A 14529-nucleotide genomic window follows, 5' to 3' on the forward strand; every position below is an offset into this window, starting at 1 on the left:
TCTGCAGCACATTAAATTATTCCGTATACTAAGATACGGAGTTAATCCTTGTTTTCCCTGCAGAAAGGCTGCAACAGATGAACTAGAATGCTGTGCAGAATAATGTTTTAACATGCCTGTGTTCAGTGTTGCAAGAACGATGTATTGGAAAGGAGTACGTGAAAAACTGGAGTGTGCTTCCTCCGCAGTTAGCATATCCCAGCATTAAAACTGACCATTGGTATTACTCATTAAGTAATACCTAGGAAATACCTGCGTATACCTTTTGTGTACTAAGATACCTTAGATACGCTGCAAGGATTGGTCCTAAAAGAACAGGGTTAGACCTAATCATTGAATCTACTGACCTTCCATTTTGACAATTTATACAGTAGTCTATTTTTTCTATATAAATATATAAACAGCAAATCATCTGATAAGTCATTACAGTAACAGGGAGCTTGTGTTTTTTTCAAATTGCTGAGAAGAATGACTAGGGTACATAGCCTCTCTTTTCAAAATAACATCTGTCTCTACCCTGCAGGAAAGAGAAGAAAAGAACTTGGGCTTTTGGACTCCAGGGGGGGTTCAGCAAAAGAGATAAAGAGCTGGCAAATGTCAAAACGCTGCCTTAACGCATACCTGCTCGCACTCACCAGTAGATTTCCTGTTTATAAAACAACAACAAAAATTATTATTTGGGGGGGGCGGGAGTGCAGTGGTGTGACTTGAACTGACAAAATGAGGTGTTGATTCCAGACCATATGTGCTGAATTGCCCCCCAGAAACCAAAAGAACAGTCACCGAGTCCATCTGGTCCCCGTACCGCAGAATAAAGCCTCCTTTGCTCACAGAGCTCAGTGCAGCACATGTATGTGATTTAACTTCACCTTCCTGTAATTATCTTAGTACATTCCCCAGAAAGCTTGTCTTATCCTCTTGACAGCTACCAAGTGATCTGGGCAGACCCCAGCGTTCTTGCTGAGCCAGTGGCATGTTAATGGACAGCCGCACCACAGAAGATGTGACAGGGGACCCGAGCAAAAGGTTTATCATGCATTTCCTCCATACGTTTCCCAAGCCACTGCACAAGCATCAGCACTTAGCGGAGCTGATTCTCCCTATCTAAGCAGCCTTGCTAAGGCTCTGACAGTGATTCCTGTTTGAAATGTTACACTGCATTCCCAAGCAGGCCAAGACTGCATTAACCATGGAAGAAAAGGATAGTCAATAACTCCTCTGAAATTATGCCGCATCCTCACTTGAGGAACAACTGGATCTAGTTCACTGAGCTCTGTGATCCAAGAGAAGGGTGTGACAGAAAGGTTCATAAACAAGTGAGAATATATGCCCTGTATTTCCTTACACCCCTTTTTGCCATTAAATATACCAAGTAATTAGTGCTTTGTTATAAATACTAATGGGGCTGCCTGAATAGTCTTGTAGTGATTTAATACGTTACTCAGCAAAGGAGTGAGTTTAGCCAGGCGTCCACCAGTGAGGAGACTGCTAATTAACTGATATCCAGGCAGGCAGCAATTACCCTTCTCCTCCCAGACAAAAAGAATATCTCTATTCCAAGTACGTGACCAGAAAGAATGAAGAGCTCTGAAATGTACGTCTCTTCCAGTAGGAAGCGATTTGGAATGGAGTAGCAGCCAACCCAAAGATCTCAAATCATTTGAACTAAATACAAAACAAGATAAAATAAAGAATCTGTGCTTTGTGAAGGGAGTGAACTGGCTTCAGAAATAAGTTTCCATCTGGGACCAGATTGCAAATGCCTTTATTCACTCTGCAGGGGTAGTTATTCATGCGAACAGTCCCTGTAAAGCCAGGGAAACAAACTCACGTGAGCATGTAGTCACGACTGTGAACATGAAGCTTGCCATCTGACCTTCAAAACTGACAGAATTTTGTGGTGCTTTTACTGAAAATACTATAGGGATGTTGGGGGTTGTTTTTATTTTCCTTAAATATGATTTTGCTGTCATTTCATATCAAATGTCTTAGCAGGAAATCAACTGATTTCATTTCAATTTATGGAGAGTTTTTCATTCTCCCACATTTGCTCAAATAAGCCAATTTACAGGTTGGTGTCTCAGCAACAGATTTCTAGCAAACAGGATGCTGGGATTTATCAGGCTTGCACTCGTTTTGTTTTTTGGAACGTCCAGCCATAAAGCAGACTTCCCCTGGCCAGCAGGGGCTGAGGCTCTGCTGATGGGCACCCACCACCTGCGCGGAGGCCAGGAGACATCCTAACAGATAAGTGTGAGCACAAAGGCAACCAAGTGACTACCCATGTTGAGTAGGAATCAAGGATTCCTGGAGGAGTGTCCAAACAGCTCTGCATCCTCAGTTTAATGACCCATGAGAGAAAGGATGTATTTAGAATTGAGCAACATAGAGCTGTTCTGATTACAAGAGTTTTGACTCATTTACATAAAGGCTGAAAAAGAAATGTAAGAAGTACAATTAGTGACCTAAAGGGAAAATTTCAAAAGCACGAAAAAGATTTAAGTGCCAAGCTGCAACAAGCAGTTAGAGCTAATCTGCAACCAGAATCCAGGCCTAGGACAAGAAGCGATCTGGCACCCGAAGACCAGCAATCAGGCTAAATACCAAAGGTCAAGAGCCTGAGTCAGAAACTGGAATAGGTCCTGGATGCAAGCCGAAGGTCACAAAATGAGCATTTTCAAATAGCCATACACCTCAGCTACTGACTAGTCAGAGAACAAATTTAGATGCTCCCTTAAATAGCACTTATGTTAGCACCAGTGAGCATTCACAGGGGCGACCACAGTCATCATGACTGCGGACTTGCTGAAAGAGTCAGCCCAGCCAGCAGCCCTGAACAGCCCGCCACTGAGGTCAGTCTGGGTCATTCAGATCCAGAGTAAGGCTGGTAACAGCCCCCCCTGATTACATAGATGAGTGAAGCCCCTAATTGCCACACATAGAGTTGCAAAGCTTCCCATCGGAAAAATAAGTTATGGAGATTTGCAAAGTTCCTCTCTTCCATAAGCTCGGTGGAAGTGCAAAAAAAAGGCAACTCCAGCTGAAATATGAGAAAAGCCTCGGCCCCAAAGAGACTGTAGAAACCTTAGAAATCTATGAACTGACAGAAGATCTTGCTACAGATCTACGTCTTAGTTGCCTTTTTCCTCTATTACCATTTGCTGATTATAATAGAAGTATATATACAAGCCCTGCTGCTACTCTATTCCTTTGGCTACATACAAATAAACAAGATATTCTCTTTTGATAATTTTACAGGGTAAACATTTTCTAGGATCATATTATTTTTAATGAGACACAGGTTACAAAAGTATCAAAAATAATCTTTTTCTGTACAAAATAAAAATAATAAATCCATCTTGATGTCCCATTATATGCCTCATTAGCATATCCTCTGGAGAACACTTGATGGCTTTGGGAACCTTTCAAGAACCATTACAATATTGCTTAGTTAATTGAAAACTACAATTAAGAGATATCTTAAATAATAATCTCAGTGAACAGTTTGCAAACAGCCCATATACCAGAATATGTTTTGGCAAACGTCAATAATTAAATTCCAACCAGAGATACAAATGAAAAATCAACTTAAATACATAGACCATAGACAATTTGTTTATCTTGCGCTCTGATTCTTTGTCAAGGTTATAAAGAACTAATGGGGATTGGAGTAAGTTTAATAAGTCTTTGTGTCTGCTGATATGACGGTGATAAACAAAATACATTTGTACAATTACCTTAATTATTATACTTCTTTTTTTTTCTTTCTTGAAGTGATTGACAAAGTGCCTGTATACTGGCAGCCATGCTCACCTGGTAAAGTCAGTGTTTCAGTTACCAGCTTTCACTTGCAGTGGATTTTACTTAGTAGGCCTCTCATTGTCTAAAAACAAACAGTTACTACACTTCAAACCTCTCAGCAGTTGGCATGGTGCCACTAAGCCATGGAGAGCACTTTGCAGAAGTGTGACCATTAAACAAGCACCATGAAGTAGATTAGGACCTAAAAAAGGAATATCTGAAGTTGAATAAATGTAAACCCCCTGATATTACACAATAGTATTTTGAGGATTTTCTAAAGGAGCAAGAATAATAGGTTATTGCTCCTTTAACTTAAGCATTCCCCACAGCTGTTTGTAAGCCAACAGCATTGCCTAGCTCTCGTGTCAAAGAAGCTCATGAATCACATAGTGGCCCCGAAGTGCTAAATCTCAAAAGTTTACACAGCCTGCTTGGCCAGCTCCCCATTACAACTGGAATTTATGACTGAGCCCCAAAAAAACAAGAAAAATAATCAAAATTAACTGTAATTGGAGGATCTTACAAAAAATATATGCCCATGATATTACCAAAGTCTAACAGTCCCCTTCCCACACAAATACATTGCAGAGACATGGCTGTTTTTGCCTGCTAAGACCTTCCTTCAGCCTGAGCTCCTCTGCTACTCCTGTGCGGACACTCTTGCTACTGAGAGCTAAAGCAAAGAGCAGGAGGATTAGCGTGCCTAACCCCTTGGCTGGTCCACACTCCCCCTCCACGCACTGCAGGTACGCCAACAGCTCTCCCTCTGTATTCAGCCTACCTCCTAGACACAACCACTCACGAATTATCACCACACAGGTGACAAGTCTGTCATGAAAACGGAGCTGATCAGAATTTTCCTTAATCCGAAAAAGACAAAAATACTGCATGCCAGTTTTATCCCGGAGTGAAAATGTTTTACAGAAGTAATTTTTCGTTCTATTTTTTGATAACTGGTTTTGAATTATTTTCCGTTAGGGTAAATAGTGGACTCTGGTCATTTCTGCCCTGTAGGACAGTTCATCACTTCTGGAATTCAGTTCTCTTGGTTGGCAGGTCTGTTTTGTCATGGAAGTGTCAGGCCTCCTAAAAATGCCCCGTCTCTGTCTGACCAACATCAGGTGCCCACATGCACACAGGGATAGGGGAACGGCAAACATGGCAAGTTTGACCTACCCATCACCGATTTCTATGCCAGCTGTCATCAGCCACAGATTGCACTCACAGGTAGAGGAGGAGCTGGGCAGCTATGCAGGCACTGGGTTTAGACCTCCAGGACTGCAGAGCTCGGCTGAACTGGCCAGCTCTGGAAGGCATCACGCCAGAAGGAAAAGGCGAGAGAAGATGTGGTCCTTCAGCTGTTTTTGCATATGTGCATTGTTTACACTGCGGCTCTCAAAGTCTGTTAGATTTAATTGCTTTGAAAATCACATAACTTATGTAGACTTTAGAAGAGGTAATAATTTTGAAAATGAGAAATAGTCATCGTGTTGACCGTGAGAGTTTTGAAAGAACCTGTTAGAGCCTGTCGGGTAAACTGGTACTCAAGAGGTGTTTAAATAATTATTTGTGATTATTACAATCTATTGGAGAGATGCTCATCAGCTCTTCAATCCTTACCTGACAAAACGTATCACCCCTACACAAGCTCTTTGGATTCATCATTTCAGTACACTAATTCCACATGTAAAAGTAATTTTATTGTGAAATACCACTGGGGAAAAATTGCTGTATGAATGCAGCGGATGGTTTCAACACACAACACATTATTTAGTTCTTTCTCCTTTGAAAACATGCCAAAGTAAGCAATCTAATTTGTAGATTATTCTCTAAAGTTACACTAGTTTTCAAAATGAAAATTCAGTAAATCTGTACACAGAATTTTGTAGAAAATATTTTACCAGTTGACTGCCATTTTGCTTTACGCACATAACTGCACACAACCCATTTGAAATTAATTCAATAAGATGTTACTGCTTTTGTTCTTAAATAATTCACTACTGTCAGATCACTTATTTTCTAACACCAGAATGAAGGGACACGAGGTCCCAAAATTAAAGGCTGCAATTGCACTTCCATCACAGCCCGTAAGGCCTGCCTGAACTACAGCAGTTTCTTACACTAAGCTCTGTGCTAGTTTGGTTGCAAATTTCCACAGCATTGCATGTTAATGGATTAAAGGCCTTTCCCTTGAAACACCCTTCTTATGCCATTCCTCGCACATCTTAACCACAGGGGTCCCCAGAGGATCTTCAGCAGACAGCTTTATGGCTCTCTTCTGAGTGACTACAGCAAAGGAATGCTCCATCAGCCAAAACTTAATTGGTGAAAAGAAGCCAAATAGGACGTTAGGATCCCATCCAGTTTATTTACTTAGTCATGATGTAATTGAGCTTCCCTTTTTGCCAGGATGGTGACTCCTTCCCACTTTTCTTAGCCTGCCTTCCTTAACCCCTGGAGGAAGGCCATCCCATCCCAAACTGGGTGGGTCTGCCTCAGAGTTTCAGTTCAAAGCAGAGACACGTTATGGATTCTTGACTGCAACTGTTAGGGGCAGAATTTAGCACACAACACACATTAAATCCACGTGGTTATGCCACTGAATACTCTTGGACATGATACATCCTGGAGAAAGCTGACAAAGCAAAGAACAAGAGATACATGTGCTTACACTAAGAATTAACCGGCGCTGTGCCTTGGGTCTCTGGCTACACACGTGTATCTTTCAGTTTGCAGCCCAACCCCAGTAGGCAGATGAGCACCTAGAGAGGGTGTTAGGTGGCAGCGAGGGGCCTGAGGAAACCCACCCGGCCAGAGCACAGCGGCGTTCCTGAACCTGCTCCTTTGTCATGACTGCATCATTAGGGTGATAGCAGTCAATGCAGCTGCCGCCCTCACCTTCAAACAAGGTCTTGTGATAGATCAGCAATCCACCAGCCCTTCCCCGGGTGAGTGAAATATTGTCATAATGCCTACTGTTTATATTACTCTTCAAAAAAGTATTTCAATGAAATTTATAATGATGAGTAAATACATTGTACTCATTTTATGTCTGGGAAAACGAAGGTACAGAGAGCTGAAGTGGTTTAATAACCTATGAAATGAATGCACGTTTACCAATTCCCATTCCTCTGAGACTGGACAACCTAAGAAGCATCAAAAGCAGCCAAAATCACCTGGCTGTTTTACATTGTATTTGTTCCCAGCCCTGTCTGAAAAGCTCTGGAAGCTATTTACTCTCAGAATTGTGTTGCGTCTTCTTTATTAGTACTGTTCCACATCAAGAAAAGCCTATTGAAAAATACACATTTGGTCATAAAAAATTTATCTAACCTGTTCTAAAGACGATTGCTCTGATATGTCCCTATTTTGCAAGAGGGCCAGCTAAAAATATTAAAAAGGAATTCTGAATTGATATTTTACAGCAAGGCTTCAGAGATAAAGAAGCATATAAACCCAAATTTTAAAATTTATGTGATAGTCTCAATATTTAAAGGGCTAGATACATAGAGGCATCGAAAGTGGCTCAGGAACCTTAAAGGATACAAAGGGATGCTTACAAGAAAACAAAAATATAAGCACACAATAATGCCATAAAACTGACACAGTATATTTAAGGTAGATAACTCAATAATTAAAAATTGTCCGAGTTAAAAACTGACATAGTTCTACTAAAGTAGCTTTCTCAAGGCTCAAGGTATCTACTATGATGCACAATTATTCCTGACTTATTTCTCAGTTCTGTACAGAGCAGAACCTTGCTAATCTAATTGTCATTTTTTTAATCTGTGCAGTCTATAATCTGTACGAGATTTAGGAGAACAGGCTACTCTGCCTTGTGATAGTAATTACATATTGTTTTTCCTAATGTTATTATACCAAGAAAACAGAAAGTACATGTAAAAAGAAATAAGCAATAGAGAATCCCTGATGGTGCACCTTTGCTACTGCAATATTTTGTCCAATTGCTAATTTGCCACAATGGAGATTTGCAATAGAGTTCATTTTCAGTAATGAAATTAGTACAGTTCTAATACGTTCAGCAGCAGGCCTTGTATCTACTGTTGGATAAAATATGACAAAACTGGCTAAAGATGTATGTTCAAAGCCCTATACATTACATTAAGTACATAAAGCAGTAAAAGTCAGGCTGTACACCTACATCTAATGTACTCACAGAGGCTGCGATCACTGAAAGGCTTGTATTCAAAAGTAAGTTGTATTTGAATTTTTGGACAAATTTAGTCAGGAAGAATACATTACTGGATATTTATGCAAAATGCAGAGTCCCAGGAACAACATTTTCTCTCTAGTTCTGATTTATGTCAATGATAAACTTCTCTCTCTACTCTGTTCAGTGACAGATTATAACTAAGGGTGTGTCACCACCCAGCCGCTCGCTCACTCCCCTCTGGTGGGATGGGGGACAGAATCAGAAGGGTAAAAGTGAGAAAACTCGTGGGTTGAGATAAAGACAGGTTAATAGGTAAAGCAAAACAAGGAATTCATTCACCACTGCCCATCGGCAGGCAGTTCAGCCATCTCCAGGAAAGCAGGGCTCCATCACACATAACGGTTACTTGGGAAGACAAACGCCATCACTCTGAACGTCCCCCCCTTCCTTCTTCTTCCCCCAGCTTTATACGTTGAGCATGACGTCCTATGGTGTGGGATATCCCTTTGGTCAGTTGGGGTCAGCTGTCCCGGCTGTGCCCCCTCCCAGCTCCTTGTGCACCCCCAGCCTGCTCGCTGGTGGGGTGGGGTGAAGAGCAGAAAAGGCCTTGACTCTGTGTCAGCACTGCTCAGCAGTAACGAAAACGTCCCTGTGTTATCAACACTGTTTCCAGCACAAATCCAAACCAGAGCCCCGTACCAGCTACTGTGAAGAAAATTAGCTGTATCCCAGCTGAAACCAGCACAGGATGAACATGATATAATTTCTGAGCCAAACCTCTGTGCTCTAGTTAAAAAAAGTTAGTTTTACCTGTCTAATTTCACTACCTACCTTCATCAGAGAAAAGCTGTCATATTTTGATGCAAATTCCAGCAATTTACAGTTTCAAGCTGGCAGGCAATGTCTTCCTAGAAAAAATTGCCACCCTTCCACAATCCCTTGTGAAATGGCAAACCAGGTTAGAAAGACAGAGGAGATTGGATTACCTGTCTGCGCCAGATCATTGTTTCTAGGAGATAATCCATAAATGATTAATCCTTCTAATGTTCTTGAGCAATGTAAGGAGGGCTGCCTGTGACCTATTTCAACCTCTTGCACTGTTGTTGTGAGAACAGCTTTACTGTATAAATTGAATTATTTTCATTCTCTTGATTTTATTGACTTCTAAGTGTAATTTAATGCCTTTTCTTTGTTCCATGTTTTTTTAGCATCTCTCAGAAGGACCATAACTGTTGGTAATACTCATGTCCAAAATGGCAGTGAACACATAGATGGCTAAATGGTTTTTTTATGTCATTTTCCTTGTACTTTATTAAATTACATTATTTCAGTAATTCACTGTTGTTTTAACGCTTCCTGCTTCACATTTTCTTGAACATTTTGCCAGTTGTACAAGGTGAAGAAAAAAAGAAAAAGTTATCCATTCCTGTTACAGAATCAGGACTGCAACTATTACATGTCAAAATGAGACCAAAGTAATTTATAGTTAAATTCAGATTTCAGTACTGCAACATCTGAAAAACTCAGATACTCTACAAAGTAATTATGTATTATCTCTGTTTTAGGTACAGCACAGAAATAGGAAAAAATCCTACAGCTGGGTAAGTCAGCAATCCCAGAACTATTTTCCTATACCTTGTCACTTCAATGTGATGATCCTCCAAAGCCAGGAGTCCCTTTACACACCAAACTATCCTATGGATTTTAATTGTTTAGATTACCACTGCTCCATATCCATCTGGACTGTATTTGCAGACGTAGTCACACACTCAAAAAAAAAAACCCTGTTGACAAAACCCGGGCCAGAAACTGTCACCTTTGGTGTGAAGAACTGTAGAAACACATGGTTGGTTTATTTCATAATTCTGACTTCAACAATTGACTTGGCGGAAATGAAGGGGTACTGCTCTCCCCAGAAAGCTGGGAGAGAAATGGTACAATAGCGAAATGGAATAATTACCTTAGCTAAAAGGCTCTGCACAGAGATAAGAACAAGTACGTAAAGATCATCCCTGACAGATATTGTATCATCTGATCCTAAAAAACAACAGTGAAGAAGACACCATAACATCCTTCAGTGACTTGTTATATTGCTTAACAATTCCTACTGATGGGCATTGTTAGGATCCAGTGTAATTATTTTTGCTGTACATTAACCTGATTTCATTTTGTCCTTTTGCCAGTAAGTGTGGAGAACTGATTTCTGTAACAACCTTTTACACATCAAATGTGTAAACTGCCATGTTCTTTTTCTAATTTTCTCTTTCTTTTAACCCAGCAACATAATAGTTTCTTTTGTTTTCTCTTTCAAGGCATGCGCTCTAACTCTTGCCGTTCCTCTAGCTTTTTCCCCAGAGTTGCCTCAGTTTGTCTACGATTCCTATTTAGTGTATCACTCAAGCAGGACATTACGAATTGACAAGTTTATCATGGAATTAATTACTAAAAATCCAAGGAAAGGATATTAGTTGTACATCTGGTGGTATCTTATCCTGATGACAATCAGCAAGTGTCTTAACAAGTTTGGTTTTGTAGCCAGGGGAAGAAGGATAAAAGGAAACTGATTTGTTGACCAACAGATACTGCAGAGTATCCAAGTTTTAAAAACTCTAAGGTAAAAAGGAAAAATTTTGCTGCCCTATAACACTGCAATGTGTAACAATTTAGAAAACTTTCCTCTAAAGGTGGAAAAAGATTTTTCACAGCTAAAAATAAATATCTGTCACCATGAATATGCAATAACGTACCTGTGAATGCAGCATTAGTGCAGAAAGAGCATACCGCAAGTTGGAAGACCTATGAAAGGCTTGCGATTCACTTGGCACTCCCAAAGAGCAGAAAAATTGCCAGGAAAGGTAACTTTTCTTTACATAAATATGGTATAAACTGCTGTTGAGTAGCATGCAAGGCCATTTCTGTGCTAATCCTCGAAAGGGGAGATTTTTACAAATCTCGTTTACAAAGAGATGGGTCATAAGCTCCAACTGCAGCAGTTTTCAGTTATCCTTTATCAGCTTGGAGCCTCACCACAGGTAGAACTATTTGCACAGTGAGGTATAGTAAAGAGACTGAGTATCAGAAACTGTCAGCCTCACCAATAGCAAAGATCAAACATGCATTCACAGTAGAGCGAAGAATACAACTGAGGTGAACACTGTAATAAACAATAAGCAAATAAAAATGCTCACGTAATGCCTCGTGTGAAATAAAATGGCAACCCTTGCAAAATTCTAGCATCCCCCCCTCCTTGTTTTAACCACTTTAAAATAACAGAGAAATTTGTGTGTCTCATAAAAAAGACAGGCTGAACATTTGCAGGCTTGCTCGTAGAATTACAATGCAAAATAAAAGTTCACTAAATTGTTGATTAAGGAAGTTATCACCAGGACAATTCACCCTAGCTAGGACTAAGCGCAAATAAACAGTCTGTAGAATTACAGCCATTATCACTGAAATTTAAGGAATAGATAACAATGCAATTACTAATCAATAGCCCAAGAATTGCCTGCTATTACAATTCAAGGAAAACCATCTGTAAGCAAACCAGTAAAAACCGTGTCATTTGCAAAATATCTCATGAAACCAGAAACTTCTGACAATTGTTTCAAGTGGAAAACAGCAAAGATAGAATGTGAGCTCTATGAGTCACTCAGATTTGCTGGACTCCACTGGACCCTAATTCAACTTTTAGTAATAACAGAAAATGCACTGACTGGGAATGCTTACTGCACTCCTCCATCATCTTAACAGCAGCAATATATTCTTTCCTGATGATATTCAGCTAACAAGGGAAAAACAAAGGGACTGCAGACTGAAGAAGACTTTTTCTGTATGGTCTGAAAGGAGTGACTGCGGCCCAAATAAGCTTTGGGAATACATGAGTAATCTGCTGTGTGAAAAACAGGGGCCAGAAAAAGAGTTTGTATAACGTAACCGCAAACAGCAGAGCAGACATCAATGGAGAGACCCAGCCATGCTGTCACAAGCAACTGAAGGCGTAAAAGAGGGTCTTTATTATTGCACCTACCTTAATATTAACATGTATCAAGTAGGTAATAGTACTTAGGGTAATAAATCATCATAACCTGTCCTATAAAAACGGCTGAATAACTGAAATATAGAATGTAACATTCTCTTCACTTGTTGAAAGACAAATGGAATCTGTCCCACTCTCAGAGAAAACATCAAAAGGGCATTATGTACATCATCCCACTTCTGCCCGGTTCAGTGCAAGAATCGGGAACAGAGAGTGATAGGTGAACATTTCCCCAGTAGTAACTGCTGCATAGCTTCAAGGGAGGACAAAGAGATTTGCAGTACACAACAATCACAGAACAAGCCTGAATGGATGCAACTAACATTTCAGTTTACGCTGAGGTCACAGCTTGGGTCTAAGTATACTATATACTTTGGTGTACTTCAAGGTTGAGGAAGCAGATGGCAGGCCGTATGACTTATTTCTGATACAAAATATTTTATTCCAAGGCAACAACAGGGCAGGGAGAATAAATTCACTAAAATGCGGAACTGGAAAGAGCAGATGAAAGAGGAAAACAATCCATAACCAGAAACCACCACTTCTCCTTTTTTATCGATGCTCCTCATGTTTCACTTTTAATTCAAGATGAAGCCAAGGAGTTTTCACACTTCAGAAGATCTCACACAGCAGAAGGCTGTCCTTTGCCAATAAGTTTTTTACTTTGAAAGGTACCTTTGCTTTACAGTAATCTTGCAGAAAGGAACAGTTTGGTGCAGATGTTTAAGATGCCATTTAAAACCAGCTCTTAAAAAAGTTTTTGTCATTTTCTTTCTGTCTCATTTGAGCCCTTAGAATGTTGATTGTCTCTTTATAAAAGATTGTTTTCAAACTTTAACTTCCTCATACTATCTTTTCCTAATGTAGAGTGTTACTGAATAATAACTAGACATTTTGCGTCAAAGTATGTTTGACACCATAATAAGTGTCATTGTTTGCCCTTGATGGAAAGAGTTTTATGTACTTTACTAACAGAATCAGTGAAAACCCAAATTGTATGGATCAGATTGGGCCCTCCTGTGGTAAAACCATTAGAAGGGGATGGAAGATTTATGGAGCTCTAAGACATTCTGTATGATTTTTTTTTTTTTCTTTTTTTAACTGATGCTTAGGTCTTGGGATTCAGGGGTGAGTTACTGGGATGAAGTACACAAGAGTTTTGTGTCCAGATTACATTTTTTTCTAAGAAATGTCTTTATACTAAAACTGTTTGACATCAAAACAGGTAGATTAATGTTCCCTCCACAAAGCTTTACTTTTATAATGTAAAAAATTATATTATACTGGAACTTGATATTTCCACTGCTTGTCAGAAAGACTTTTTATGGAACTACACAACTGTTGGATCCTTGCTCATAGCTTGTGCATTAAATGTCTGCCATTGTGGGAGAGGATTATACTGTAAAGCTGTATTAAAATCAGAAGTATGTTCACCTGCAATGGAGAAGAACATGACCTGTGGTAATACAGAGCTTAGTGGAAATTCTTTACGTTCTCAGAAGGGTCAGAAGCATGCCAGAAACATGGTTTTCTTTAGAAATTTACAATCCTGTTTTTTCCTGTCAGACTGCACAAAATGCTACAAAGATAGTTGGATCTCAGTGATCTTGTCTTGGAAGTCATTTATGCCTTGGTCTTAATAAATATTCTATACTTTCCTGTTCCTAAAATCCACTAATGATTAAAAAAATTGCAGGAACAAAGCTCAGTGCACTGCATGTTACCTTGTTCTTGTTCCAGCAAACTTAAATACGTACTACATAGGACAGTTGATATGTTCACTGTACCCGAGAAAAATAAAGTATTTAATTCTAAAATTCTTTTAAAATATTGAAAATTCCATATCCCACTGCAGACTGTGAAATATTCAGATACCAGATAATGACAAACACGCGAACAAACAGCATAACCCCCAAAGTACCGGAAGATAATTCCTCTGGCCTGTGACCCAGCCCATCGCACTTCATACGCCAGCCTGCAGTAAACTCAGAAGCCTTTGTATTACTAATGTCAGTAAATGAATACTAACAATAAAAATAATGACCTCTTACACTGTAAACAATACACAGCTCTTTAGCTTAATCTGTTCCATTGATACGAAGAAGCTATTTCTCTTCATGACACGTCCAGATGTGGAGACAACTCAGAAGAAGTCAACTGAAAATCTCTTACAATGCGCTCAAGGTGACTAAGCACATGGAGTGGAGTTGGGTAGCGTGGCTGGCAGGATCCCTTCTTCAACAAAGGACTAAAGGTCCTTTCCTCACAGCATTGTGTGAGCTGAACCTGAGCGACAACATTTCTGACAGAAACCTCCTGGATGGAGCTACAGCCGGCTGAAACGGAGGGGAGGCGGCAGGGAGGGAGCACAGCTCTCTGCTTGGCAGGGCATGGCAATGGTCGGTGTCTTTGGACGCTTGGCAGCATGGGAGCATGGAGGCCATCGCTCAGCTGTGCCAGCTCCGACAGAGGAGCTTGGCCAAACCTTGCAGCTGGTGGAGGCACTGCCACCGCAGCT

At 40.1% G+C, this 14529-nt stretch overlaps 1 protein-coding gene across 1 annotated transcript in view; it reads left to right on the plus strand.

Annotated features, from left to right (window-relative positions):
• The first annotated feature begins 14401 nt into the window (after positions 1-14401).
• Positions 14402-14529, plus strand: part of DCP1A (decapping mRNA 1A) — a 37588-nt gene continuing 37460 nt past the window's right edge. The window contains exon 1 of the mRNA XM_009334231.1: positions 14402-14512. Within this exon, the coding sequence (XP_009332506.1) occupies positions 14402-14512 (111 nt within the window). The remainder of the gene's footprint in view (positions 14513-14529) is intronic.

The sequence above is a fragment of the Pygoscelis adeliae genome, unplaced genomic scaffold (genome assembly GCF_000699105.1).
Source record: "Pygoscelis adeliae isolate BGI_AS28 unplaced genomic scaffold, ASM69910v1 Scaffold411, whole genome shotgun sequence".
Classification (NCBI taxonomy): Eukaryota; Metazoa; Chordata; class Aves; order Sphenisciformes; family Spheniscidae; genus Pygoscelis; species Pygoscelis adeliae.